Source organism: Hemitrygon akajei, chromosome 19 (assembly GCF_048418815.1).
Source record: "Hemitrygon akajei chromosome 19, sHemAka1.3, whole genome shotgun sequence".
Lineage (NCBI taxonomy): Eukaryota > Metazoa > Chordata > Chondrichthyes > Myliobatiformes > Dasyatidae > Hemitrygon > Hemitrygon akajei.
Genome location: NC_133142.1, coordinates 23,328,478 through 23,353,796, shown reverse-complemented (window position 1 = coordinate 23,353,796; position 25,319 = coordinate 23,328,478). Strand labels below are relative to the sequence as shown.

At 38.3% G+C, this 25,319-nt stretch overlaps 2 protein-coding genes across 5 annotated transcripts in view; both read right to left on the bottom strand.

Annotated features, from left to right (window-relative positions):
* The window catches only part of pde12 (phosphodiesterase 12), a 32,518-nt gene extending 24,147 nt beyond the window's left edge, over positions 1–8,371 (bottom strand). Inside the window, exons 1-3 of one of the 3 annotated variants that reach the window (XM_073072248.1) lie at positions 6,784–8,371; positions 4,818–4,896; positions 1,416–2,287 (exon numbers count right to left, since the gene is read on the bottom strand). In XM_073072248.1, coding sequence (XP_072928349.1) covers positions 1,845–2,287; positions 4,818–4,896; positions 6,784–7,968 — 1,707 coding nt within the window. In that variant the 5' untranslated portion in view covers positions 7,969–8,371 and the 3' untranslated portion in view covers positions 1,416–1,844. Of the gene's footprint in view, positions 1–1,415; positions 2,288–2,890; positions 4,633–4,817; positions 4,897–6,783 lie in introns of those variants that run through there. The other 2 variants (XM_073072250.1, XM_073072249.1) reach the window with 2 other exon arrangements.
* Positions 8,372–20,119: 11,748 nt separating this feature from the next.
* atp6ap1la (ATPase H+ transporting accessory protein 1 like a) overlaps positions 20,120–25,319 on the bottom strand; it is a 22,047-nt gene continuing 16,847 nt past the window's right edge. For both annotated transcript variants that reach the window (XM_073072251.1, XM_073072252.1), the window contains exons 8-10: positions 24,210–24,260; positions 21,560–21,803; positions 20,120–20,363 (exon numbers count right to left, since the gene is read on the bottom strand). In XM_073072251.1, coding sequence (XP_072928352.1) covers positions 20,139–20,363; positions 21,560–21,803; positions 24,210–24,260 — 520 coding nt within the window. In that variant the 3' untranslated portion in view covers positions 20,120–20,138. The remainder of the gene's footprint in view (positions 20,364–21,559; positions 21,804–24,209; positions 24,261–25,319) is intronic.

Below are 25,319 nucleotides of genomic sequence, written 5' to 3'. Positions count from 1 at the left end.
CCCCCCCCCGAGTCTAGATGAGTAAATGGTTGAAGAATCATAGGGCAGTAGAAATCAGAGGGGTCTCACTGAACTCCCATCAAAGAAAAGATTTAAACTTAAGGGTAGGCATCCCTCACAGTGACTTCTGCATGGAGCAGTAAAAATCTTTAAGATGTTAGAAATCCATAGCCACAAAATGCTGGAGAAATTCAGCAGGTCTTGCAGCATCTATGGAATGGAATAAACAGGTGTGTTTTGCAAAGACCATCAGGATTTTTGACATTCACTGTTTAACAAGGTGTATGTTCCTAGTTTGTGTTTATATATTAGAATATCAAAGAAACAACAATGGATGGCTATCAATAAAAGTAACATGGCTGACTTATTCTAAGTAAATGTGTTATTTGAGCACAGGTAAAAAAAATAAATTCCAAATTTGTAATGATTGTTAATCAAGTGAGGAAAGTACATGTACTGATTATCACTTCAGAGAGAACACATTTGATATGTGATAGCTGCAAATCATTATGGGTGGGTTACAGAAAATGAACAATCTGTCAGTTTATTTGGGGACAGAAACAGAATGACAGCTTTTTCATCAACTGGTTTTGATAGAATATTTTTCCATTGCTTTTGTATTGTACCTTCCTTATAATCAATTTTTCCACCCAGGCTCCTGCCACCTTCATTAAACAGGGTGTATTTCCTCTTCACTTCTCCAACTGTTTGTCTAGCTCCCCTTTGAATGCATTTGTCCAATTCTTCATGTAAATAACTAAAGTTGTATATTTTGAGTTCTATGATTTCTTAATTAGTATTTGACAGTATATCAGTGCCATTGAAACCACATTAAGAAATGGAAGTTCACCTAAGAAATATAGTAAATATTTACTTGGATTGGGGTTTCGGTATAAGATGTTAGTGGAAGTTTCCTAATGGAGGCACAGCAATTTTATGTTGTTGATTGTAAAACTTGGAGGGGTGAAGAGGCATGGGGCTACAGGGCAACAGCTACATCTTGGCTTACAGTTAGCATACTAGTTCAGACTTCAGCTTACTTATTTTGATCTGAATTAATTTTCATTTTATTACATTAGATATTTTTTCTAATCCAGGCACTTCCCATTCCCAATGAACTGTGTTTAGGTCATGTGAAGAGAAAATATTTTAAATCTTTTTTTCCTGCATCACCATTCCTTTCCAGTCCTGAAGAGTCTCAGCCTGAAACATCAACTATTTATTCATTTCTATAGATTTCCTCCAGCATTTCTTGTATGTGTTACACTATTTTTGAAGCACTATCAACTTGGAAATGTACATTAATTAAGGTATATTTTCACTTTGACATTTTGGCAGTTTGCATGTGTATACATTATCTGCATTAATAACTAAACTTGTGTTGAATCACAGTGCGAACTGCAGGCAGACAGGAGTGAATTTGCTCAGTTAAGTTTATTTAGAAGAAATTCCAAACATTTTCTAGAAAATAAAGCCAGATACTACAGCTAGATAGCTTGGTTGTTCAAAAAATTCTTGGGATTTTGGTTTGCTTAATTTTTTACCTACAAATAGCTTCTGCCCATAACTTACTGCATATAACACTTTCTTTTCCATAAAATTTGAGCCTTTACAAATCATTACAAATCCTGCCTGGGACAACTGGTCATCATGCTTGATTTTATTTTTTACATTATTTTGGATTATTCTGATCACCATTTACTGCAGTGTCTTGTTAAACAAAATCTCATTCACTCACCATCTCCAAAGATGCTTATACACTTATTTACTTTGTAAAGTTATATCCTTGTAAATTCACACAGTGCTATTTACCATTAGTAAAGTAGCTGACAAGAGGGCACTGTTCATTTCCATTGAAGATCACAGACAAGTGCAATGTGATCTGATGGATGTGAAACACTTGGCAGGGCCACATGGCAGGTGATTTCCTCATGAGTTGGAAAAGGAATCACCTCAGCAATTTCAAATGTGTTCATATCCATAAAAATATAGTCCAAACAGCCTTGAAAGCCACCTACATAATTTGTGTAAGCAGGTTCTCCACAAGCACTTCTAAGTTCAAATGAGTGAGTAAGAGACATCGGGCATTGTTCTTCTTCACCATTTGAAGACCAGTCTTGGTGATCTGCAGAAATGCTTCCTTTGGTAACAAATTCATACAATCCTGAATTCGGGATGCTATTAAAGTCACCACAAAAGATTATTGGTGTATTAGGATACATCTCTGAAGTAATTTGATGCAGATGACGAAATGCGATTGCTATCTGAATAAGACGAATATGCCCTCCTGAAAAATAGTGCAAGAAATCTTAGATAAATTCTCATAGTGTGGACTAAAGAAATGGTTAAAATGTTAATTAAGATTCTTATCTGCAAATTACAGATATGAGCAACCTTTTCCTTTTTGTCCTCTAACAAACTAAATAACTGAACAACTGCTTTAACATTCAGGAAATTTTGAAGAATTATGTGAATATCAAACAACTACTTTAATATTTTTGTACAGCAACCACTCTAGTCATCATACCAGTATTAAAAGTTCTTGGAGAACCAAAAGCTCTACTGAAGTATTAAGCTCAATAATTAAAGTAACCCATTTTAGTTCTAATAAACTGTAAGTTAAGGTCTGTCACAACAATCCAGCACCATACGCACCTGTGTAAATTCATATACACTAACAAGTGCTCTTACAAAGATCAAAGCTGAGTTCAATTTTATTTTATTAAGCCCCGGTTGAATTTCATTATCAATTTCCAGTTGCAAACATCAGCCAGGAAATAAAACCTCAACCAGGAATGCCTGCATAGATGTTGTCTCTCAGCCTGTTCCTTCATTCAATAAGATTATGGCTGATCTTCAACATGAACACCATTTTATTGCACTATCCCCATATGCATTATTTAATATATAATTGGCTTTGAATCTATCATTGACAGAACTTCCATAACCCTTTATGACACAGAATACCTAGGATTCACCACTCTCAAGAAAATATCTCTTCATTTCAGTCTCACTGATCCAATGTATATTTTAAGAGTTTGACCTCCAAATTATACATGTCTTTGCCAGAGAAACACCTTCCTCACACCTATTGAACCCTCTAAAAATTTTCTATACTTCAGTGAGGTCACTTCTCCAGAAAATAGAAACCTGGTCTAAAAATTATTCCTTACTTTACAGACACCAGAATGGTGAACCTTCACTGCATGCCCTCTGAAAGGAATGAAGCCCTTTTTCACCAGGCATCTCGTATGGGGCTCGTTAGCCCCTCATTAATAGCCACTGGCCACTGCAGTGAGAAAATCAACTGTCTCAAACCCCATATGTCTAGGGTCAGTATGACTGGGGAAACTGAGAAGTTGGGATGTCTTGACCACCCGAACCCCGACCTGTGCAAATACCATATAAGTACTGCCCCCATGCAATTAGCCGTCGGCAAGAAATAACAGATCGTACACTGCATACAATTATAAAGAAAGTATATTTACAACTGACTGCTTTACCAAACAGTTAGTAGGAAAAAGAGAAAAAAAATGAAAAGGGCCCATTACAGTTAACCCAGTCCAAATGTCCACATAAATTGGAACTCATCTTGAAGTTGCCTTGAACTCGAGCACTGGATCCACAGTCTGTGTGAAAGCACACACTCTACCTTCTGACTGTCACTCGAAATCCATCTCAAACAAAGGGGCTCCCCCACCAGAGTACTGGCCCTTACTCCTCGAAGCACAAAGCACGCTGTGCAACAGGTACAGTACCCTCAGCTATCTTCCTCCTGTCTTCTCCCAGCTCCTGCTAAAAAGACCTCAACCCACACCAGTGTTTGCCACAAATACCTCTCCACCCAGCGTTGTCCAGACCCTCTCCCAATTCCACCATCCTCATTCCCAAGTTGAACAACATGGCCCCTTTAAATCAAGCTCAAACAGGCTGAAAGCAGAACAGACTGCTCTTGCAGAACTGCTATAATGGAATACCTACAGCATAGCAGTAAAAATCTTCACCAGGACGCTACAGAAACAAACAGGTTTTACAGCTAAGATGACTGGAATTGCACCCAATATTGTAGCTATAGACTCATTAAAGTTCTATATAATAGCATTAAGGATCGAAATACCATTTACTTCCATAAATGCCTGCTATACCAGGACATAAACTTAATCAGTTTTAATTTTATTTTCATGTCACAGTTAACTTCACATCATCTTCGAATTTGGAAATCTTACATTTGGCCCCAAACCAAATCACAAGATACAGATTGTGAATCCCTGTGGTTTTGAGGGTTTGGGGGTATCTCAGAGGTAGGGATAATGATAAATTTTAATTAACCATATGATGGCAAGATTAAATTGTGATTGTTTTTTATTTGGGGTCACATAAAATATAAGAGTCCTTAATGTGGCTGCTGCTTTAAATTCCTCACAGGCACTTTTCATGATCTACAAGTGGGCAGTGTGGAAATGGTGGCTCCAATGAGTGTTCACACGACATGGTAAATGTCTCCTGATGTGACAGATGACAAATCCAATAGTCAGAGAGCAGATGATCAGAGTTTTACACGTATTTTCTGCCCCTGTTCCAAACAAGACCTATGTTGGTTTGTGTGATTCGTCCGGTATCATTTAAGTTCTACTAAAAATTGAAGATAAAAATTAGCGAAAATAAATAGGAGATTTGTAAAATTTGTTGAACATGCAGCTGTAAATCACCCTCAAAATTAAGTAAGTTGAATATTCCTTAATGGAGATGTGCGATATATAGAATAAGCGGAGGGGGTAAAGGTACTAAGAATATATCACTACAAATACAAAATTTACCTTTTGGGTGCCAGTAAAGATGAGTATTACCAATACACACTTTCCTTGCTGAATCTTCAAGAGACTGAAGTACACAAACCTGAGTAAAATAATATAATGTAATATAATATAATATAATGTACATTCTGAACTATATAATATGCAAACATAACAAAATATGTCATGACTTTTCAGCTATCACAAAGTTTTTCAAAACAATAGTAGTCTTCTAAGATTCTCAAATAAACATTGATCAGATCTTGTACTAAGCTATCACTTAATTATTTTATCACTTATTCTGTTTGGCACTAACTTCCCATTTTGTCAAATTAGCATTTAAATTAACAAATATCTCCCTTCAAATATCACCTCAAGTAGAATATTCTGATATTTGTTCCCAAAGAAATAGTTACTGGAACGTATCCAAAACTGGGCTCTCTAAAGCAACAGAGCTGAGCTGAAAAAAACCCCAAAAGACACGAGAGATACTTTGCAAGTGAAGCAAACTCGATGGGCCAAAGGCCTAATTCTGCTCCTGTGTCTTATGGTCTTATTAGTTAGGGCATCAAAGTTACAGGGAGTATGTGGGTGAATGTGGTTGAGAGGGATACAAATCAGCCATGATTAAATAGCAGAGCAGGGCTGAATAGCCTATTCTACTCCTATGCCTTATAGTCTTATTAGATTCAGACAGTATCTATGGAGAGAAAAACCTAACATTTTGAATCAATTTTCCTTCATTAGACTGGGAAAATGAGAAACAAGGGTGTTTTAAGTTGCAGAGAATGGGATAGAGAAAAGTTAGTAAATACAGAATATGGCAGTTATTGGAGATCAAAATAAAAAAGGAAATATTCAGCAAGTCAGGTAGCATCTATAGTCAAAAGAGTTAATGTAACAGGTGGATGACCATAGGTCTATTTTCACAAACAGGAAAGGCTGGTTACCTGAAATGATTGAATTCACACACAAGAGCTACAACGTGTTTTGACAGATGAAGTGCTGTTCCTTGAGTTTGCATTCATTGGAACAGTAGAAGAGGCTGAAACCTGAGGCCAGAATGGGTGTAAATAATGAAAGTGACAGAGAGCTTGGGAATGAAAGGAGCTGTTCGGCAAAGCCATCACCCAGCCTGCATTTTCTCCAATGCAGAGGAGACCATGTTGAAGTAATCAAATGCAGATTGGGTGACATAAAATAAAGTGCATTAACTTGGAAGAAGTGCAAATTAACATGGAATGACTTCATGGCAGGAAGGGACGAGATAAAAAGGCAGGTGTTGCATCCTCTAGGCACTTCAGAGAATGAGAGAGGGAGTGATCAGTGCTGCTGGAAATCTAACTGGACAGTCAGAGAGGACAACTTATTCCAAAAAGGGAAGGAAAGATGTGACTTCTGCTGGTGGAATGTTATTGAAGATGAACGAAATGATCAAGAATACACCAGTTAGAATATTCTGTATGCCAGCTGGGGAGAAAAAGTGTATTTGGAGAACTTTTTTTCTTTGTTCTGCTGGAAGAAGATGGGTAAAAGAAGAAGTGTTTGAGACCCCACCAGTCAATTATGGTTAAAGAAAAGTACATCTCCAATCACTAATGTAAAAAAATCTCATCAACAGAAGACATTATAGAGAAAACTGGCACAATGCCACTGGCAGAGTGGCAGGACTGAAGAAAATAGGAGCTCTACTTGACCCCTCAGTACCTCTCTGCCAATGTAATCATAATGCTCTGGACATTTCTGGTCCTTAATTCTCCAGAGCCCTCAATTCTCTGATCCTCAACTTTACCCCCTTAATCATCAATGATCTAGTTTCCACAACTGTATATTTTGAGAGAAAAAAAGATGGCGAATATAGAAAATCTTAAACAAAGAAAATGCTGGAAATCTCGGCGGTCAGGTATCATCTGTGAAATGTGAGATGTTTGACCTGAGGGGGGTTTCCAGCATTTTGCTATGTAGACAAGGGTTGAAAACATTTTAGTACCTGTAAGGCGGTTGATCTTTGCAGCACCTTCTCTTTGACGGAGGGGTATGCAGAAATCTTTTGCAGAACATCGGCGTGCAAGGGATCCGAAGCCAGAGCCTCACTGAAGGTCACATCATGCTGGCTTAGTAGTCGGTACTTGGAGGCTCTGAAGAAAGTAGCGAGACCTTCGTGCTGCTTCTCCTTGATCCGAAACAGGCCGTGAAAGCCGAAAGCGTCCAGGGCAGGCGACAGGCTGTCGTGGAAGAGGTGCTTGTCCACCTCCTGCAGGCAGAGGATGTCGGCGTGGTAGCCGCTGAGCTCCTTCTTGATCAGGTTCTGCCGGTAGTCGGCGTGGAGGGCGTACGGCGCGCAGTAGGGGTACAGGGTGGTTTTGGACAGCTCGGTCTGCGCGTACACATCGGCCAGGATGTTGTAGGAAACCACCCGGAGCAGCGTTCCGGCCACCGCCTGGCGAGTGAACGAGTGGCGGCTGTCGAAGGTGCAGACGCCCGGGCCGGCCTCCACGGCGCCCGCGCTCTGCAGCTCGGCCGCCGGCCCGAACCTGCTGCCGTCGCCCGGGCAGCAGCGCAGCTTCAGCCTGGAGCCGACGAGGCCGTGGCCGGGGGTGAAGACCCTGCCGCTCGCCGCCGGCTCCCAGGTGTCCGCGGCCTCCCTCAGCCACTCGAAGTGCGAGCTGGCCGGCTCGCCGAACTCGATCCGGACCTGCGGGCAGACCGGGAAGCCGGCCAGGATCGAAGCGGGTAACTCGAGGCGGGTCAGCGTCGGCGGGTTTCGCTGCACCTGGTACCGCGCTTCCCCCACACGCAGCTCCGCGCCGTCCTGCCAGGCGTCGGCGTTCCTGGTGTCGCCGGGCACGGCCTGCTCAGCCAGGTACAGGCCCACCTCTGGGGCCGCGGCCTGGGCCTGGGCCTGAGCCTGCTCCGCCGCCTTCCGCCCTTTCCTGGGCTTGGTTTGCGCCTTCAGCACGTTGTGCGCGATGCGAGCCAGCGCGGCCCGCAGGCACTCGCTCTGCTCCCGCTCCAGCCGCCGGTGCCCGCCGTCCAGCTCGAACGAGATGGTCATTTTAGCCTCGCCCGGGACGCAGCGGACCACGGCCATCTGCATCCCTGGACCTGGCGCCCAGGAGGCCGCCGAGCACGAACGCTGCAGTAGGCGAAGGATGCCGCCCAGCAGAGCGGGCATGAATGAGCCGGCCCCGCTCTTCTCCCAGGCCGCGGGGGGGAAAGTCCACGGCGCCCGGCCCGGCGGCAATTAAACTGCGCGGTTCAATGGAAGCGGCAGCCGGCGACGCGCATCTCCACTGCGAAGGGGCGGCACAGCACAGCCGGAGCTTCCCGGGGCTGGGCGACGCCGCTGGCTCCCCGGTCCCTCGCCCTATGGCGAGGAGACTGACCTTCCCACTCCGCCCGTTGTCCAGAGAGTAAAGTCTGGGTCTGTGTCCTTTGGAATTCAGAAGAATGTCTGAGTAGATATTAACACGTGGTTATTATTAGTGAGGAAGTCTGGCCGAAGGGGCATGAATAAGGGACCAGTTATTTAAAACAAGACGCACTCAACGATTGAGGAACAGCTTCTCCCCCTCGGCCATTCGATTTCTGAATGAACATTGAACCCATGAACACTACCTCATTAATTTTATTTCTATTTTTGTACTAGTTATTTAATGTAACTATATATATATATACACACACACACACGCATACATATATATATATATACACTTCATGATAATTCATTTTTTTCTCTATATTACCATGTATTGCATTGTACTGGTGCTGCAAGGTTAACAAATTTCACGACATATGCCGGTGATATTAATTCTGATTCTGATAATCTCATGAATTCTGTACCCTTTGGTGTAACTATATCATTAGAAGTATCTAAGGTGAAGACAGATAAAATTTTAAAAGATCGTGAGTTGAACTGCGAGTAGATCAGCTTGCTGATCCATAATACTATGTGCCACCTCTCATTCCTTTTCAGCTCCAGAGAGGAGAGGCCTGGCCTGTTCAGTTCCCCCCCCTCATATGACAAATCTCCCACCTCAGGAACCAGTGGAGTTTCTCTGCACACCCTCTCTTTGCAAGTACAGTGGCTTCTGGTTAATTGATCCATCTGTTAATTGGCTGGCCATTTATTTGGGACAATTCTTAAGGAGCAAAAACTAATTGAGAAAACAGTGGAGATTTCCTATACTGTGTCTTATGCCTTTCGCTCTCCATGAAGCGTTACAGAAGTACCTCCTTGACCTTTGGATCTCATCCACCTAGTTCACCGCAGCCACAGCTGAGAGCTGAGTGTCCAGTGGGGACCAAAGGTGGCTGAATGGACACAACAGGCCCCTTCATCAGAGGTGCCACTCCTTTCTGGATACTCCACACACAGCAGCCTACGCTGGATGAATTCCTCACTCGAAAACTATTTCATTTAAATACATAATTTGTTACTCAGTTGAATGGTAGTTTGCCTTTTTTATTTCCATAAAACTTCGGATAATTGGGGCAGGTGCTTAATTGGGACAAAATGTACTGGTCCTGAAGTGTTCCAGTTAACTGGAATCTACTGTTGACAAAAATTGTACTTAAAATCTTACTGTCATTCCAACAATACTATATAAAATTGTGGTGAGGCATTCTCTGCCTTCCGACTTGCCTGATGCTCCTGCTACCAAAAGTCCTTTGGCTCCATTTATCTACTCCCTGTGGATTAGTAAAAAATTATTTCCTTTGCATAATCACGCTGCGGCCATATTTCTGCAATGACAATTAGATCGCACCCAATTACAGCTCTCTGTGTCACTGATTCATCCATTTTGTTGCAGAAGCAATGTGCTTTTGAATATACTGCCATTAAATTTAGCCTGTTAACAATTTCCATACACCTACTGTCACTGCAAGTTAGTTTTCTTTCTACCCCATATTTATTTTGCTCATTACACTTGTAACTTCCACTTCCAGTTTTGTTTCTTTCTCCTCTGAACCAGCTCTCAGTTCTCAATGCCTACTAGGCTACTTTAAACTCTCCCAAAAAAGAGTAACTAAGCCCCTACAAGGATACCTAGCTAACTTATATAAGATCCACCAGCCACACACTCCTGATATTTCAAAACCCTGAAGTGCTCCTTCCTGTACTGTCTCTGCAGTCACATACTCTTTATCCTCCTATCTCTGGGTTGTTAAGATCATGGCACTGGGGGTTATTCTGGGAATGCCACCTTTGTAGTTCTACTTTTTAAAATCTTTCTTTGCTCACTAAACCTTTCAGGACTCCATCCCTTCACTTGCAATTGTGAAGCACGTCTTCTGCTTCTTCACTCTCCCCCTTTCAGCATACTTTGCAGTGATATCCTAAATCCTGGCAGCCAAGAGGCAATACTGTATACCAACCCAAGGTCATGTCTATGTTTACATAAACAGTTGATACCCCTTTCTCACACTTCCTGTCTGTGCCGCTGGTACTACACTCCTGCCTCAGGAGGAACAAGATTCTCAATAGGCTAAAGAAATAAATCTGCAAGTGAGTGAGGTACTCCTTCCTTATCTAGGATTCTTAAGGTATGGTGTGATTCCCTACCTAAATATTGTCCTCAAAGTGCTTAGCTTATTCTTTTACTGAAGGAAGCAATGTTGTATTAATGTAAACTAAATTCAAATTTGTAGAATTCATGGTGAATACACACTATCACATGTTTTTGCAATTTTGGCAATAAATTAATGCTTCAATTAAGTATAAAACAAAAGTACTTGCTATATTTCCATAAGTATGTGACCCGTAAATTCATTTGAAAAGTGTTTAATGTTAGAATTTCCTTGTTTTATTTTCAGTTCATCCAATCTGCATTTACATGCATCCTGAGTTATAGAAACAAAAGTTGCTATACTGAAGAACATAAAACTGCTTGTGGAAAGTTAAAATAATGGAGACAAATTATACTTTAAAATCCCACCCTATCCTCGTTCTATGCGTCCTCAGACAATGCGGATTCACGGTTACGCGAGACGCCCCGCTTTCCCGCCAATGCGAGTCACGTGTGCACGCCTCACGGTCTCACTTCCGGCAGTCCCTCTGCGGTTTTGGCGGCGTGTGGATGTGCGATCCTGCGCTCTCACACTTCTGCTGTTCTTACCTGCGGCGCACTGAGTTTGTGCTTGAAATATTTAACCATGCCTCCTAAGCGTCCGATGTCAAGTCCTGGGCCATCAGCCAAGCGGCAGAGAACCGCTTTAACACTTGAAAAAAAGTTGGAAATTGTTAACAGGGCCGAGGCGGGTGAGGGTAACACAGCTCTGGGACGCCACTTCGGCCTGGGTGAGTCCACGATCAGAAACATAAAGAAAAATGCCGAGAAAATAAAAAGTGCAGTGATTGATTCATCACAGGTGTCTTCAAAGATTGTTACCAAAGTGCGCAACCCGATTATGACAAAAATGGAGAAAATGTTGAGTTTGTACATTGAGCATGAGACAAAGAAAAAAACGACGCTCAGTTTCGATCATCTTCGTGTGAGAGCTTTGGAAATTTATGGTCGCCTTTGTTCAGAGGCTAGTGAGGAAGTGTCAAGTGATGTTGTTGGCTTTAATGCAAGTAGGGGGTGGTTTTCTAAGTTTGTTAATCGTCACAAGCTTCACAACTTAGCTGTGCGTGGTGAGCAGGCTAGTGATGACCACGAAGCTGTTGGATGCTACCCTGAGCAGTTGCGGACTATGATAGCTGAGTTAGGCATCACACCAAAGCAGGTGTTTAATGCAGACGAGACCGGGCTTTTTTGGAAGCGTATGCCGAAACGCACTTACATAAGTAAGAATGAAAAGACTGCGTCAGGTTTCAAGGCAGCACAGGATAGATTGACTCTGCTTATGTGTTCCAATGCCGAAGGAGACTGTAAGATGAAGCCTCTTGTAGTTTACCACTCACTGAACCCCCCTGCTCTTCAGGGATTGAGTAAGAATATGCTTCCTGTCCACTGGGCAGCTAACAAGAAAGCATGTGTCACTGGTCAAATCTTTGAAGATTGGTTTGCTAATCATTTTGCTGTTGAGGCTGAACGCTACTGCCGGGAACAGAATCTTGCCTTTAAAGTTCTTTTGTTGCTTGACAATGCGCCAGCCCATCCTAAACATTTGGACAGCATTCATCCTAACATAACAGTGCGTTTCCTGCCGCCTAACACAACATCGCTGATTCAACCACTCCACCAAGGTGTTTTACCCACATTCAAGGCGTATTTTCTACGCCTAACCTTCTCTCAGATGCTACAAGCAACGGACGGTTTTGAAAAACCCGGGAGGTTACCAACGGTGAGGGAATGGTGGAAATCCTTCAACATCAGACATGCCATCAACAACATTGATGAATCCTGGAGAGAGGTCAAGCCTTCCACTCTCAGTGGAGCGTGGAAATCAGTTTGGGCGGAAGGTGTGCACACCCTCAAGGGGTTTCCTGCCTTCACTGCAGCTGTCCAGGATTGTGTGGCCCTGGGCCTTAAAATTGGTGGAGAAGGATTCTCAGATCTCAAGACTGCTGACGTGTTAGAACTCCTTGGTTCTCATGATGAAGAATTAAGTGTGGATGACCTGCGTTTAACTCAGACTGAAGGTGATAACGATGAAGAAGAAAGTGTTGAGTTGCAGGTGAAGGATTTTACGGTGAAGCAACTGGGAGAATTTTTTAAGGCTGCGGAACACTTGGCACAAATGGCGATGGACATGGACCCAAGTTTAGAACGGAGTCAGCATTTCAGTCGTTCCCTGCAGTCAACCCTTCTTCCCTACAAACAAATTTATGCTGAGAAACAAAATGCTGCCAAGCAAACAACCCTCACCACTTTCTTCAAACCGGTATCATCTTCTGCCGGCAGTTCTAGGAGTTCTGTGAGTCTTCCTTCATCCCTTGCTGTCGATTACCCTGACGACCGACAACCACTCATCTCCACTGCCACTATTGGTGAGTACTGCACACCCTAGTATGTTAACTTTCTAAGATTTATTACGTTGAATATTACCTTAAATTGATGAAATATAATACGAATGTTGCCTTGTACTGTTTCTGTGTCGTATTGGTATGAAAATGTGAATAAATTACAGTTAAAACATATTTAAGAAGCCCTCTGGAAATTTAAATAATTCACATTGTGCGATTTCACATTATGCGTCGACGGCGAGGAACCAAAATAAACCTCCAAAGATTGAGTTATTGAACGCTTCAGAAATTGATTCAGTTTAAAGTCACTTAGGACAATGTGGACAAAGCTCAATTCAGAAAATCCTTTTGTTTTCTATTATTAAGTATGAAGAACTGCGTGTGATATTACTAAACACCACGGAAGGATAGCGGTTAACGTGAGCTTATTACAGCCCGACGGCTCTGGAGTTTGGAGTTCAGTTCTGGCGCCGGTAAAAAAAAGTGGTGAATCTGTGGAATTCTCTGCCACAGGAAACAGTTGAGGCCGGTTCATTGGCTATATTTAAGAGGAAGTTAGATATGGCCCTTGTGGCTAAAGGGATCAGGGGGTCTGGAGAGAAAGCAGGTACAGGGTTCTGAGTTGGATGATCATACTGAATGGCGGTGCAGGCTCGAAGGGCCGAATGGCCTACTCCTGCACCTATTTTCTATGTCTCTAAGATCTCTGTACGTCCTCACGGTGGAATGCAGGGGTTTCCTTTGAGGCTTGTCGTTTCCTCGCAGAATCTAGAGACGTACTGGGTGGGTTAATTGTCCCGTGACTGGGTTAAGGTTAATCAGGTTTGACGGGGGTTGCTAGGGTTACGTGCATCAAAGGGCCGGCATTGTACCGCGAAATAAAATCAGACGTGCCACCTCTCCCGGAAGTCTCCCGCATATTGAAAGCGGCTCCCTGACGGCCGCAATTTATACTCAATATCCCAGAAAAACAGTTTTGGGGTGATTTGGGGGAGGGGAGGAGAGAGGGAGACAGAGAAATAATCCTGATTGGTCTCTCTTCATGCTAAGTAGACCTATCAGTTTTCTCTGTGGGCGGGCTTTACAGTCGACCTCAAAAATAATGACAGTGTTGCTCGCCGCACTGTTTACAACAGTGATTTTTCTATTGCCCATGACTGTAAAAGACATGTTGAGGTGAGTTTAACAGGTGTCATTCATTCATTAGCATAGTTAATGATATTTAAACTAGCTGGCTAGCTGCTAAGGAGCTACTCTATTGATGTCCAACCTGATGAGGCTATACTCCCTGTAGACTTGCTTAAAGTTGTAATAGGAATTAAAAAAAACGACTCCATGGTAATATAAGTACATATTTTAATGTCACATTTTCTGCATACACCCAACTTGGTTTACAGATTAGACAAAATCACTAAACAAAGTATTACACACACCCTTGGAGGGTCGTGGGGGGGGGTGCTACCTCCCTAAAATGAGTTTTTGCAGGGTGGGATGTTTTTTTATATTTTTTATTAAATTTTTAAGAGAATTGCATAGAATGAATAGAATAATAGAGTAATGAAAATTAATATTAGCCCTCCCCCTCCCCTTAACCCTTCCCCGCTTAACAGCCCTGTCTAAAAAAAAGAAAAAAGAAGAAAAAAAGAAAGAAGAAAGAAAGAAAGATTACCTGGATATCGGAGGGTCCCCACATGCTCCATGGAGTTCAAAATAACTTTAGTATATATCTTTATTTTTGCCCCCAAATAAATATAATAATTTTATCTTCAAAGGACCTATATATTTAATCCTATATTTTGTAGATAAGGGTGCCAAATTTTCAAAAATATATCATATTTCTTAAATTATAAGTAATTTTTTCAAGTGGAATGCAGCTATATATTTCATTATTCCAATGGTCCATAGTTAAGTATGAATCTGATTTCCAAGTAACTGCAATAGCTTTTTTGGCTACTGCCAATGCAATTTTTATAAATTTTTTCTGATATTTATTCACTTTAGGTTTCGGTATTATCCCTTCATTATCACCTAATAAAAATAATATTGGGTTATGTGGAAGTTGTATTCCAATAATTTGTTCCAGTAAAAATCTTAGACTTATCCAAAAAGGTTGAATTTTAAAACAAGACCAAGTAGAGTGTAAAAAAAGTACCAATTTCTTGATTACATCGGAAACATTGGTCAGATAAATTTGGGTTTAATCTATTTATTTTTTGTGGTGTAATATATAATTGATGTAAAAAATTGTATTGTACTAATCTAATTCGGACATTTATTGTATTTGTCATACTATCAAGGCATAGTCTTGACCAATTTTTTCATCAATTTTAATATTCAAATCAGTTTCCCATTTTTGTCTTGACTTATGAATTCCTGGTTTAATTGTCTGTTTTTGAATCAAATTATACATACAAGACGTAAATTTTTTAATGTTTCCTTTTTGAATTAAAGTTTCTATTTCATTAGGTTTTGGCATTAACATTGTTTGACCCAGTTTATCTCTTAAATAGGCCTTTAATTGAAAATAACAGAAAAGAGTGTTATTTGATATTTTATATTTATTCTTTAATTGATCAAACGACATCAATATACCTCCTTCAAAACAGTCACCTATATATCTGATCCCTTTTTGAAACCAGTTATATAAAAGTTGGTTATCCATTGTAAAAGGAATGTCTATTTTGAATTAGGGTTCTCTTTGCTAATAAAGATTTCTTTATCTCATCATCCACATTTATTTTATTCCATAAATCAATCAAATGTTTTAATATAAGAGATTCTTTCTTTTCCCGTATCCATTTGGATTCCCATTTATATATAAAATCTTCTGGTATATTTTCTCCTATCTTATCCAACTCTATTCTAATCCATGCCGGTTTTTCTTCATCAAAAAAAAGATGCAATAAATCTAAGTTGATTTGCTTTATAATAGTTCTTAAAATTTGGGAGTTGTAACCCTCCTAAGTCAAATTTACATGTCAATTTTTCCAACGATATTCTTGACATCTTACCTTTCCAAAGAAACTTCCTCACACATTTATTCAACTCTTTTTTTTAAAAAAAATTTTAACGAATTTTCAAATAGGTTACAGAAAGAAAAAAAAATTGTCAACCCTTCCCCCCTCCCCTTAACCCCTCCCCCCTAACATATCCCTATAGAAAAAAAAGAGAAGAAAGAAAGAAAGAATGCCTGGATATCGGAAGATCCCCACATGCTCCATGGAGTTCATAATAGTTTTAATATGTATATTTAATTCTTTCCCCAGATAACCAATAATTTTATCTTCGGAGCACCTATATATTTAATCCTATCTTTTGTAAATAAGGGCGCCAAATTTTCAGAAATATTTCATATTTATCTCTTAAATTATAAGTAATTTTTTCAAGTGGAATGCAGCTAAAAATTTCATTTTTCCAACGATCTATACTTAAGTATGAATCCGATTTCCAAGTAACTGCAATAGCCTTTTTGGCTACTGCCAATGCAATTTTTATGAATTCTTTCTGATATTTATTTAATTTGGATTTCGATTTTATCCCTTCGATATCGCCTAGTAAAAATAATGTTGGATTATGTGAAAGTTGTATTCCAATAATTTGTTCCAGTAAAACTCTTAAATTTGTCCAAAAAGGTTGAATTTTAAAACAAGACCAATTTCTTGATTACATCGAAAACATTGATCAGATAAATTTGAGTTTAATCTACCGGTATTTATTTTTTGTGGTGTAATATATATTTGATGTAAAAAGTTATATTGTACTAATCTTAGTCGAACATTTATTGTATTTGTCATACTGTCAAGACATAATCTTGACCAACTTGTTTCATCAATTTTAATATTCAAATCAGTTTCCCATTTTTGTCTTGACTTATGAATTCCTTGTTTAATTGCCTGTTTTTGAATCAAATTATACATACCAGAAATAATTTTTAAAATGTTTCCTTTATGAATTAAAGTTTCTATTTCATGAGGTTTCGGCAATAACATTGTTTGACCCAGTTTATCTCTTAAATAAGCCCTTAATTGGAAGTAACAAAAAAGAGTGTTGTTTGATATTTTATATTTATTCTTTAATTCGTCAAATGACATTAATATACCTCCTTCAAAACAGTCTCCTATATATCTAATCCCTTTGTGAAACCAGTTATATAAAAGTTGATTATCCATTGTAAAAGGGATAAGTTTATTTTGAATTAAAGGTCTCTTTGCTAATAAAGATTTCTTTATCTCAACATCAACATTTATCTTATTCCATAAATCAATCAAATGTTTTAGTATAGGAGATTCTTTCTTTTCCCGTATCCATTTCAACATCATTTCAGTTAACAAGGTCAACTAGACAAGGTTGTCCATTATCACCTGCTTTATTTGTGTTGGCGATAGAACCATTAGCTGAATAATTAGAACTGACTCAGATATTATGGGTTTCAGAGTTAATCAGGAGGAATATAAGATTAGCTTATTTGCTGATGATGTTCTGATTTATCTAACTAACCCATTGCATTTGTTGCGTAAATTATCTTCTAGATTGGAAGAATATGGGAAATTATCAGGGTACAAAATAAATTGGGATAAAAGTGAAATTTTACCCCTTACTAAAGGAGATTACTGTCAATGTCGATTAATAACTCAATTTAGATGGCCGATAAATGGTATAACGTATTTAGGTATAAGAGTTGATAATGATATAAAGAATTTATATAAACTAAATTATTTGCCATTATTGAAAAAAAATTCAAGAGGATCTTGATAAATGGATGATGTTACCAATAACATTAATAGGTAGAGCCAATGCTGTAAAAATGAATATATTCCCTAGATTACAATATTTATTCCAAACACTACCAATACAATTACCGCAGAAGTTTTTTCAAGAGTTAAATAAATATGTGAGGAAATTCCTTTGGAAAGGTAAGATGTCAAGAATATCATTGGAAAAATTGACATGGAAATTTGACCTAGGAGGGTTACAATTACAAAGCAAATCAACTTAGATTTATTGCATCTTTTTTTTGATGAAGATAAACCGGCATGGATTAGAATAGAATTAGATAAAATAGGAGAAAATATACCAGAAGATTTTATATATAAATGGGAATTTATTCAACTCTTGAAAAAACTTCTGGGGCAGTTGTATTGGTAATGTTTGGAATAAATATTGTAATCTGGGAAATATATTCATTTTTACAGCATTAACTCTACCTACTAATGTTATTGGTAACATCATCCATTTATCAAAATCCGCTTGAATTTTTTTCAATAATGGCAAATAATTTAATTTATATAAATTCTTTATATCATTATCGACTCTTATACCTAAATATTTTATACCATTTGTCAGCCATCTAAATTGAGTTACTAATCAACATTGACTATAATCTCCTCAAGTAAGGGGTAAAATTTCACTTTTATCCCATTTTACTTTATACCCTGATATTTTCCCATATTCTTGCAATCTAAAAGATAATTTATGCAACGATTGCAATGGGTTTGTTAAATAAATCAGAACATCATCAGCAAATAAATTAATCTTATATTCCTCCTGGTTATCTCTGAAGCCAACAACATCTGGATCGGTTCTAATTAATTCAGCTAATGGTTCTATCGCCAACACAAATAAAGCAGGTGATAATGGACAGCCTTGTCTAGTTGACCTTGTTAACTGGAATGATGTTGAAATTTGACCATTTGTCACTAGCTTTGGGACTAGTATTTAAGGTTTTAATCCATTTTATAAAAGATTTTCCTAACCCATATTTTTCCAATACCTTAAATAAAAAGTCCCATTCCAATCTATCAAATGCTTTTTCTGCATCCAGAGCAACTGCCACACTCATTTCCTCCTTTTGTGCCAGATGAATTATGCTAAGTAACCGAGTTACATTATCCACCGATTGTCTATTTTTAATGAAGCCTGTTTGATCCATATGTATTAATTTTGGTAAATATTTAGATAATCTATTAGATAAAATTTTTGCTATTATTTTATAATCTGTATTCAACAAAGAGATAGGCCTATATGATGTTGGTTTTAAAGGATCTCTATCTTTTTTTGGCAATACTATTAGGATTGCTGTTGAAAAAGATTGTGGAAGTTTATGTGTTCTTTCCGCTTGATATATTAACTCCATGAAGGGAGGGATTAATAAATCTTTAAATTTCTTTCTAAAATTCAGGTGGAAAACCGTCTTCTCCTGGAGATTTATTATTCTGGAGTGATCCTAAAGCTTCCTCAACCTCTTTTAATGTAAAATGCATATCTAATCCTTTCTGTTCTTCCAAATTCAATTTTGGAAGAGTTATTTGTGATAAAAAAATTTCTATCTCAGCAACCTCATTTTGTGATTCTGATTGATATAATTCGGAGTAAAAAAATTTTAAAGTTTCATTAATTTCTAAAGGTTTATAAGTAATTTTATTTGCACTTGTTCTAATTGCATTTATTGTTTTGGAAGCCTGGTCTGTTTTCAACTGCCAAGCAAGAATCTTGTGTGATCTTTCACCTAATTCATAATATCTCTGTTTAGTCAGGGTGGGATGTTTGTAAAATAAGTACAGCAAATTTTAAAAAAAGACTAGTTACAGAATAAATAAGGAGTGTAAAGATGTACAGCTTTTTGTAAAAAGAAAAACAAAACATCGATAGGAACAAGCTTTCTGTTGTAGCAGTCTTCTGATTGTATAACATCATCATTTGCTTTTCATATGAATATCTTTACAAGTACCCATCAAAGCATCTACATTTCCATTGAAAGCTATTATTTCAGTCTGTTTCTTCAGAAAGTGGGACTGTACTCAAAGTAATCAATAGCAATGGTGCAGCTAAAATGGTAATAAATCATAAAACTTTGATGCCTGATTCCTAGGCTGTGCTGTTCACTATTGAGCATTATTTGTTCAGACTACAGAGTAAACAAATAGACAGGATTAATTTCCATCTGGAGAATTGCTTTCAAAACAATTACATTTTCTGATGGACCTAGGGTCCCTCCACAGAGCTTAATTTTCTTCAGAGTAACTGTTTTTGGAAATTCATTGGTGGTCTGGGGTGAGAATAAATATAAAATCAATTAACTGAAGGCTTATTGGAGAAGAATTGGCTAAAGTATACTTACATCACTTCATTCTGAATTTTTCATGGCTTTTCACTACCCTCGTCAATGAAAGTTCCTTATTCCCTATGGGTGTCAGGACAAATAGAAATACAATGAAGGATTAACCAGCATGCAGACAAATGTTAAACTGACTCCCAATTTACGGTGAACATTTCCTTCATGATTGGTCTCGCCCACTGCAAAGATGTCAAGATACAAAACTAAAATATTTGGTGGGGTACTTGAACTCATCCTGTTGTTGAAAAATTGCTCAATTTTGTTTTATCTAATGTCAACACAAGATACTTAACATTCTATACAGTAGTTGCACTAGTAATTATTCTTCAAAATCAGCTTCTTCCAGTGTCGGGCTGTATACGGTGTTTTTCGATTCATTGTACTCTCCCATTCGTTTTAAGTGGACCAACATATACCCTGTATAAGCAAGGACCAGCACGAGTATGAGAGAAGTTACAAGCCCCATCAGGACAGCAGGGGTGAAGAAGGAGACACAGTCTCGGGCAGAGGCAAACTGTCCTGCGTTAATATTAAATCCTTGAATCTGCAGAGATAAAAGAGAATTTTTTTTATGCTGTTACACTGACTATAAGTTATTGATTCTACACTAAGCTTTTATATGTTACCATCAAAAAAATTTTCATATGTGCAACAACGTGGGAGGGCAGGGAGCTGGGGGGGTACTTTGGGGTTCTAACATTTAACTGTCATTCATTCTTTGGGGGCACTCCTCTGTTTTCGTGGATGGTTTCGAAGAAAAAGCATCTCAGGATGTATATTGTATACGTTTCTCTGATATTAAATGTACTTTTGAAACTGAAATTATCTACAAAATTTCTAACGTTAGACTGTAGCTCTGCCTGTGCTTTCGTGGGTATAAAGTCACCTGTCAAAGTTGTCAAGATTTTCTGGCATTTAAAAATTTAGGTTTTTTTTGTTACTTTGAACTTATTTCAATTTTACTTTTAAAAAATTACTAAAAACGCAATATTTTTTAAAGTAACAAATTCTTATGCATTTCTTCTTACTCAAAAGCTTTAAAATACCCCTTTAAAACATGGGCTTGTATGTTAGAGGGCAGGGAATCACAGCAAGCTTCAGCTCTACCGTTTGCTCTCCATGTAGAGTTCAGAAACAATGCAAGCAGGAAATCAGCCAGCACATTCATAAGTACTGAATTCATTTAGAAATCCTGAACTTGTTAGCATTTGAGAAGTCAAATTTAAGAAGATTTTTAATATGCAGCTCTAAAGAGCAATAAATAAAATGCCTGTATACAAGGCAAATGAATAATTTATATGTGACGATATGAATTTTGAATTGAAAGCCTTCATGACAGCAAACTACTATAGATCAGGAGATAAGAGATTTATGGGGAAATTAATTTTTGCCTATGAAATTACCAAAGACGTAATGAAAATTATGGATAATAAAGAAAAGGAAGAGAGTAGAGCATTCTGGAGATAATGATGGCATTGAGTTTCAAAAGTTGGAGAGAACACGGATAAATGATAATGGTTACATGCATGTTTTCCTACATAGAAAACATTATCTTTGAGGAAACAGTTACTTTGTTATAGCAACCAGCTAACTACGGTCTTCTTTATAATGAATGTCTCCAGTGTCCAAATATCAAGCTATCAGATTTAAACCACATTAAGGTCAGTGATGGTAACAGTTTTTGAAGAAAGCCCATCATGGATTTCCATTACTGAAGGACTATTGCTGTTTAACTATTACCTGAAGCTGCACGAAGGTGATATGCCAGAACCCTGTGGCATTGTCTCTGGTTCTGGGTACCAGCAATGCTTCATATTTCTGCAGACTACTGATATAGTGACAGTGGTATGAATTAGTAACTGGAGCGTAGATTTCACTTGCATTAAATGATGCTTGTAAGGCATTGTTGTAGAAGATCTGCACAAAATCCAGGCTAAACCAGTTCTGAAGAGAGATTCTATGATAAGTATTTTTCATTATAAACCTGCGAGTAGGTAACAGAAGGACCAGAGTTTAGGACAAGATGACATAGTTTTGAATATTAATTTAATTAATATCTGCAGCGTTAATACGATTGAGTAATCAGTATAATTGATGCAATTAATAGTCATGTTAGTTATGGAAAATACCATTGTTTCTTAGATGCAAACTGTTACATCAAAATTGAAGAATTATACCTTTAAAATGGTAATGTACATATTCAAGTCATTTTTATTTATTTCATCTAAATGCTAACAGATTCAGTCAGGATAAGTCAAATACACTACTAACCTAATGCAATATTACAATCGACTTTTTTTTCCCCGGTGGTGGCATACATCCATCCCACCAATCCCACCAGTAAATGTATCAAATTTATCCAGCTAGTAACTGGCCCTTGTGGATTTGGAATGTCCTAGGTGTTACGAAGGATGAACAACTCTGATGGGCAGAAGGGTACAGAGTTGCCCATGTCCCCCTCCCCTGGGAGAATTACAAACTATTACTGTTACCACGCTGCTCATGAGAGAGAATGAGAAAGAGACACAGATAAGAGGAAAACAAGTTGGAACATCTGCTGCTGATAAGAGAGGAGAGGAGCCATTGATTTACTGTTATGTCTTTTGGAGAGGGCTGTTTACTTGGTACTATTCTGTTCATTAAAATTCCTCAGTGGACAGCCGGAGTGGGCTGGTTTGATGGGCTGAGCCATTCAAAACTGATTGACACCTGAGACCCCGTGAGTAGGGATAAAAGTGAGGTCTGGGGAGACACCCCTCAGACGCACCAAGAGACACACTAGTGAGCACTGCTTAAGTGTTGGAACCCATGAGAAGGTGTGGGGGCATTGGAGAACGAACAAAAGATCGGTCAATTTTAACTCTGTGTTTATAGCGAGGCCAGTGGGGGCTTGTGTGTGTCCACCCTTGCCTGGGTGACGAGTCCATCATAGAAGAACGGTCTAGCTAAAGGACAGAGGGTCATACCTGAATGGCCACAACAACACATCGACGGATCAAGAAAGTAAAGGAAGGTTTGAATGACTGTAGCTGTCACTGTTTGCTCGCCCTTTCTCTCTCTCTCTCTCTCTCCAACGGTTACAACAAAAGAATCAACAACTACCTCAGCCTACATGGACTAAACTGAACTTTATACTTTCCCATGATAATTCATTATCCCCTAGACAATGATAGAGCTTGTTTATTATTGATTATTATTATACCCACACTTTTAGGTTTAGTATTGCTAATGTGTATTATCTATATATTTGCATTGTTGATATTGATTTGTATATTTTACTAATAACCACTGTTTGGAAAATAGTACCAGACTCCAACGGATACTTCTGTCTTTGCTGGTAAGACACCCAGTTACGGGGTACGTAACATAGGGTTGATTGTTCGTTTTAGGAGCCAATTTAGATGATCTCAGTAAGATTTCAGCAATGGAATCCAGTCCTCTGAGGTTATATAAGGGAAAATTGGTAATGTTTTTTCTCCAGCAGGCTATGTAGCAGATACACAAAAGCATCAACAGTAATTCCTTAAGTTATCACCAATATTCACTATCAAGCATATCTACGAACAATGGCAACTTATGTAAGAGTGTGGACCATGATCTATATTTGTAGAACTCAACAGAACTAACTTTAAAAGAAAGAAGAGGAGAAAATTGTTGAGCATGAAGAGGTTATTGTGTAATTATTTAAAGTATATTAGATGTAATTAGATATGGATAACTGAAAATACGTCATGGCGTTTATAATGTGCCTTTAATCACTCACTTTCCTTAAAACGGCAGGTACGATGTGAGTTGTTTCAAAATCAAATTCACATGCACTATAGGGAAACCCATTTACTTCCAGCAAATGCAGAAGTACTTTGTGTCAGAAATGAATATAAATCTAAGAGTCAAATACACTTTTCTTGTACCCCAGCACCATTCAAACTGATAGAGTAAACATTATGACAAAATAAGCATAGATCCACTTTACAATGACCAACAGAAAAACTCTATAAATGCAATTATTACTAATTTGTTTAAATATATGTCCTCTTATCTAATTCTTCCATTCCCATTTATCATATCCTGATAAGTTGATGGGTGTCCAAAGTACTGAAAAAAATCCTTGAAATGTAATTTGGATTAAGGTAATTTACAGAACATTATTGCAACAGATCCTTCTAAATTCAATATCAATAACATGGATTGAGCAAAAAGGCATCTTTCTAAAACTCACTCTGTTTATTTAACATATATATGCATGTTATCTTAAAAATTATTTTTATGACATGTCAATTGAAACAAAATGATAGTAAACTGAATAATATAAGTTAATTTGTAATTCGGCCTAAGTTTACTTGATTCTGAAACAAATTTAAGAGTATTATGCCTCAAGTAATATACATACCTAATAACAAGTTGCTTCAGTTTCCCAACATCACCATAATTCAGTAAAAGCCTGCATGCATAAAATTGAACAACATGATATTTACTGGTAGCTTTGGAATACTCATTAGATATTGTAAATAATTATTAAGATGAATTTGGATATCTAAAGTAGAAATAATTAAGGTAGGTAAATAATGTGACATTTTCCATGATTTGCTTTTGTTACCAATATCAAATAATAAAACACCTTTTATTCCTTTCACTACTTTGCTCTCCCATCAGTCTTTGCATCCAATTTTCCAATCTTTATTCAAGTGTAATGAATCAGCTCGATTTGTTACAGCTGTGCGTGCTTTCAAATCACTCATAGTTCAAATGCTATCTGCAGATTCACCAAAGATATCACTCTTGGTGGAATTTCAGATGGCGATGACTACAGGAGGGAGAAAGATCAGCTGATTGAGTTGTGTGACAGCAATAATCTTGTGTTCAACATCAGCAAGAACAACGAATTGATTAAAGACTTCAGGAAGAAGAACTTGGGAAAATACACACCGGTCTTCATTGAGGGGTCAGTGGTAAGTTCCTGGGCCCAACATGTGAAGCAATCTTGAAGAAGGTGCAACAGTGTCTCGAATTGGTTTGGAATTTGAGGAGATTTGGTTTGTCACCTGTTACGTACCCCGTAACTGGGTCACTTACCAGCAAAGATAGAGAGGTCCGTTGAAGTCTGATGGTACTATTTTTAACAGTATTTATTAGTAAAGATACACAAAAATAATATCAATGCAAACATACAGATAATATACGTTGTCAATACTAAATCTAAAGGTGCGGGTATAATAATAATCAATAAGAAATAAGCTCTATCGTTGTCTAGGGGATAATGAATTGTCCAATGGAAATGTACAGTTCACTGCAGTTCCACAAGCTGCCGTCTTTTGGTTGTCGCTGTGTTGCACTTTGCTGGAGAGAGAGAGAAATAGGAATAGAATGGGAACAGTTACCCTGCGGGTTTTCCAACCTTTATGAGTTCAATCCGTCGGAGTCTCGTTCGGGGTGGCCGTTCACTTGTGGCCTCTCCTTTAGCTAAAGCCGTTCTTCCGTGGTGAGGCCGCCAATCCCAGGC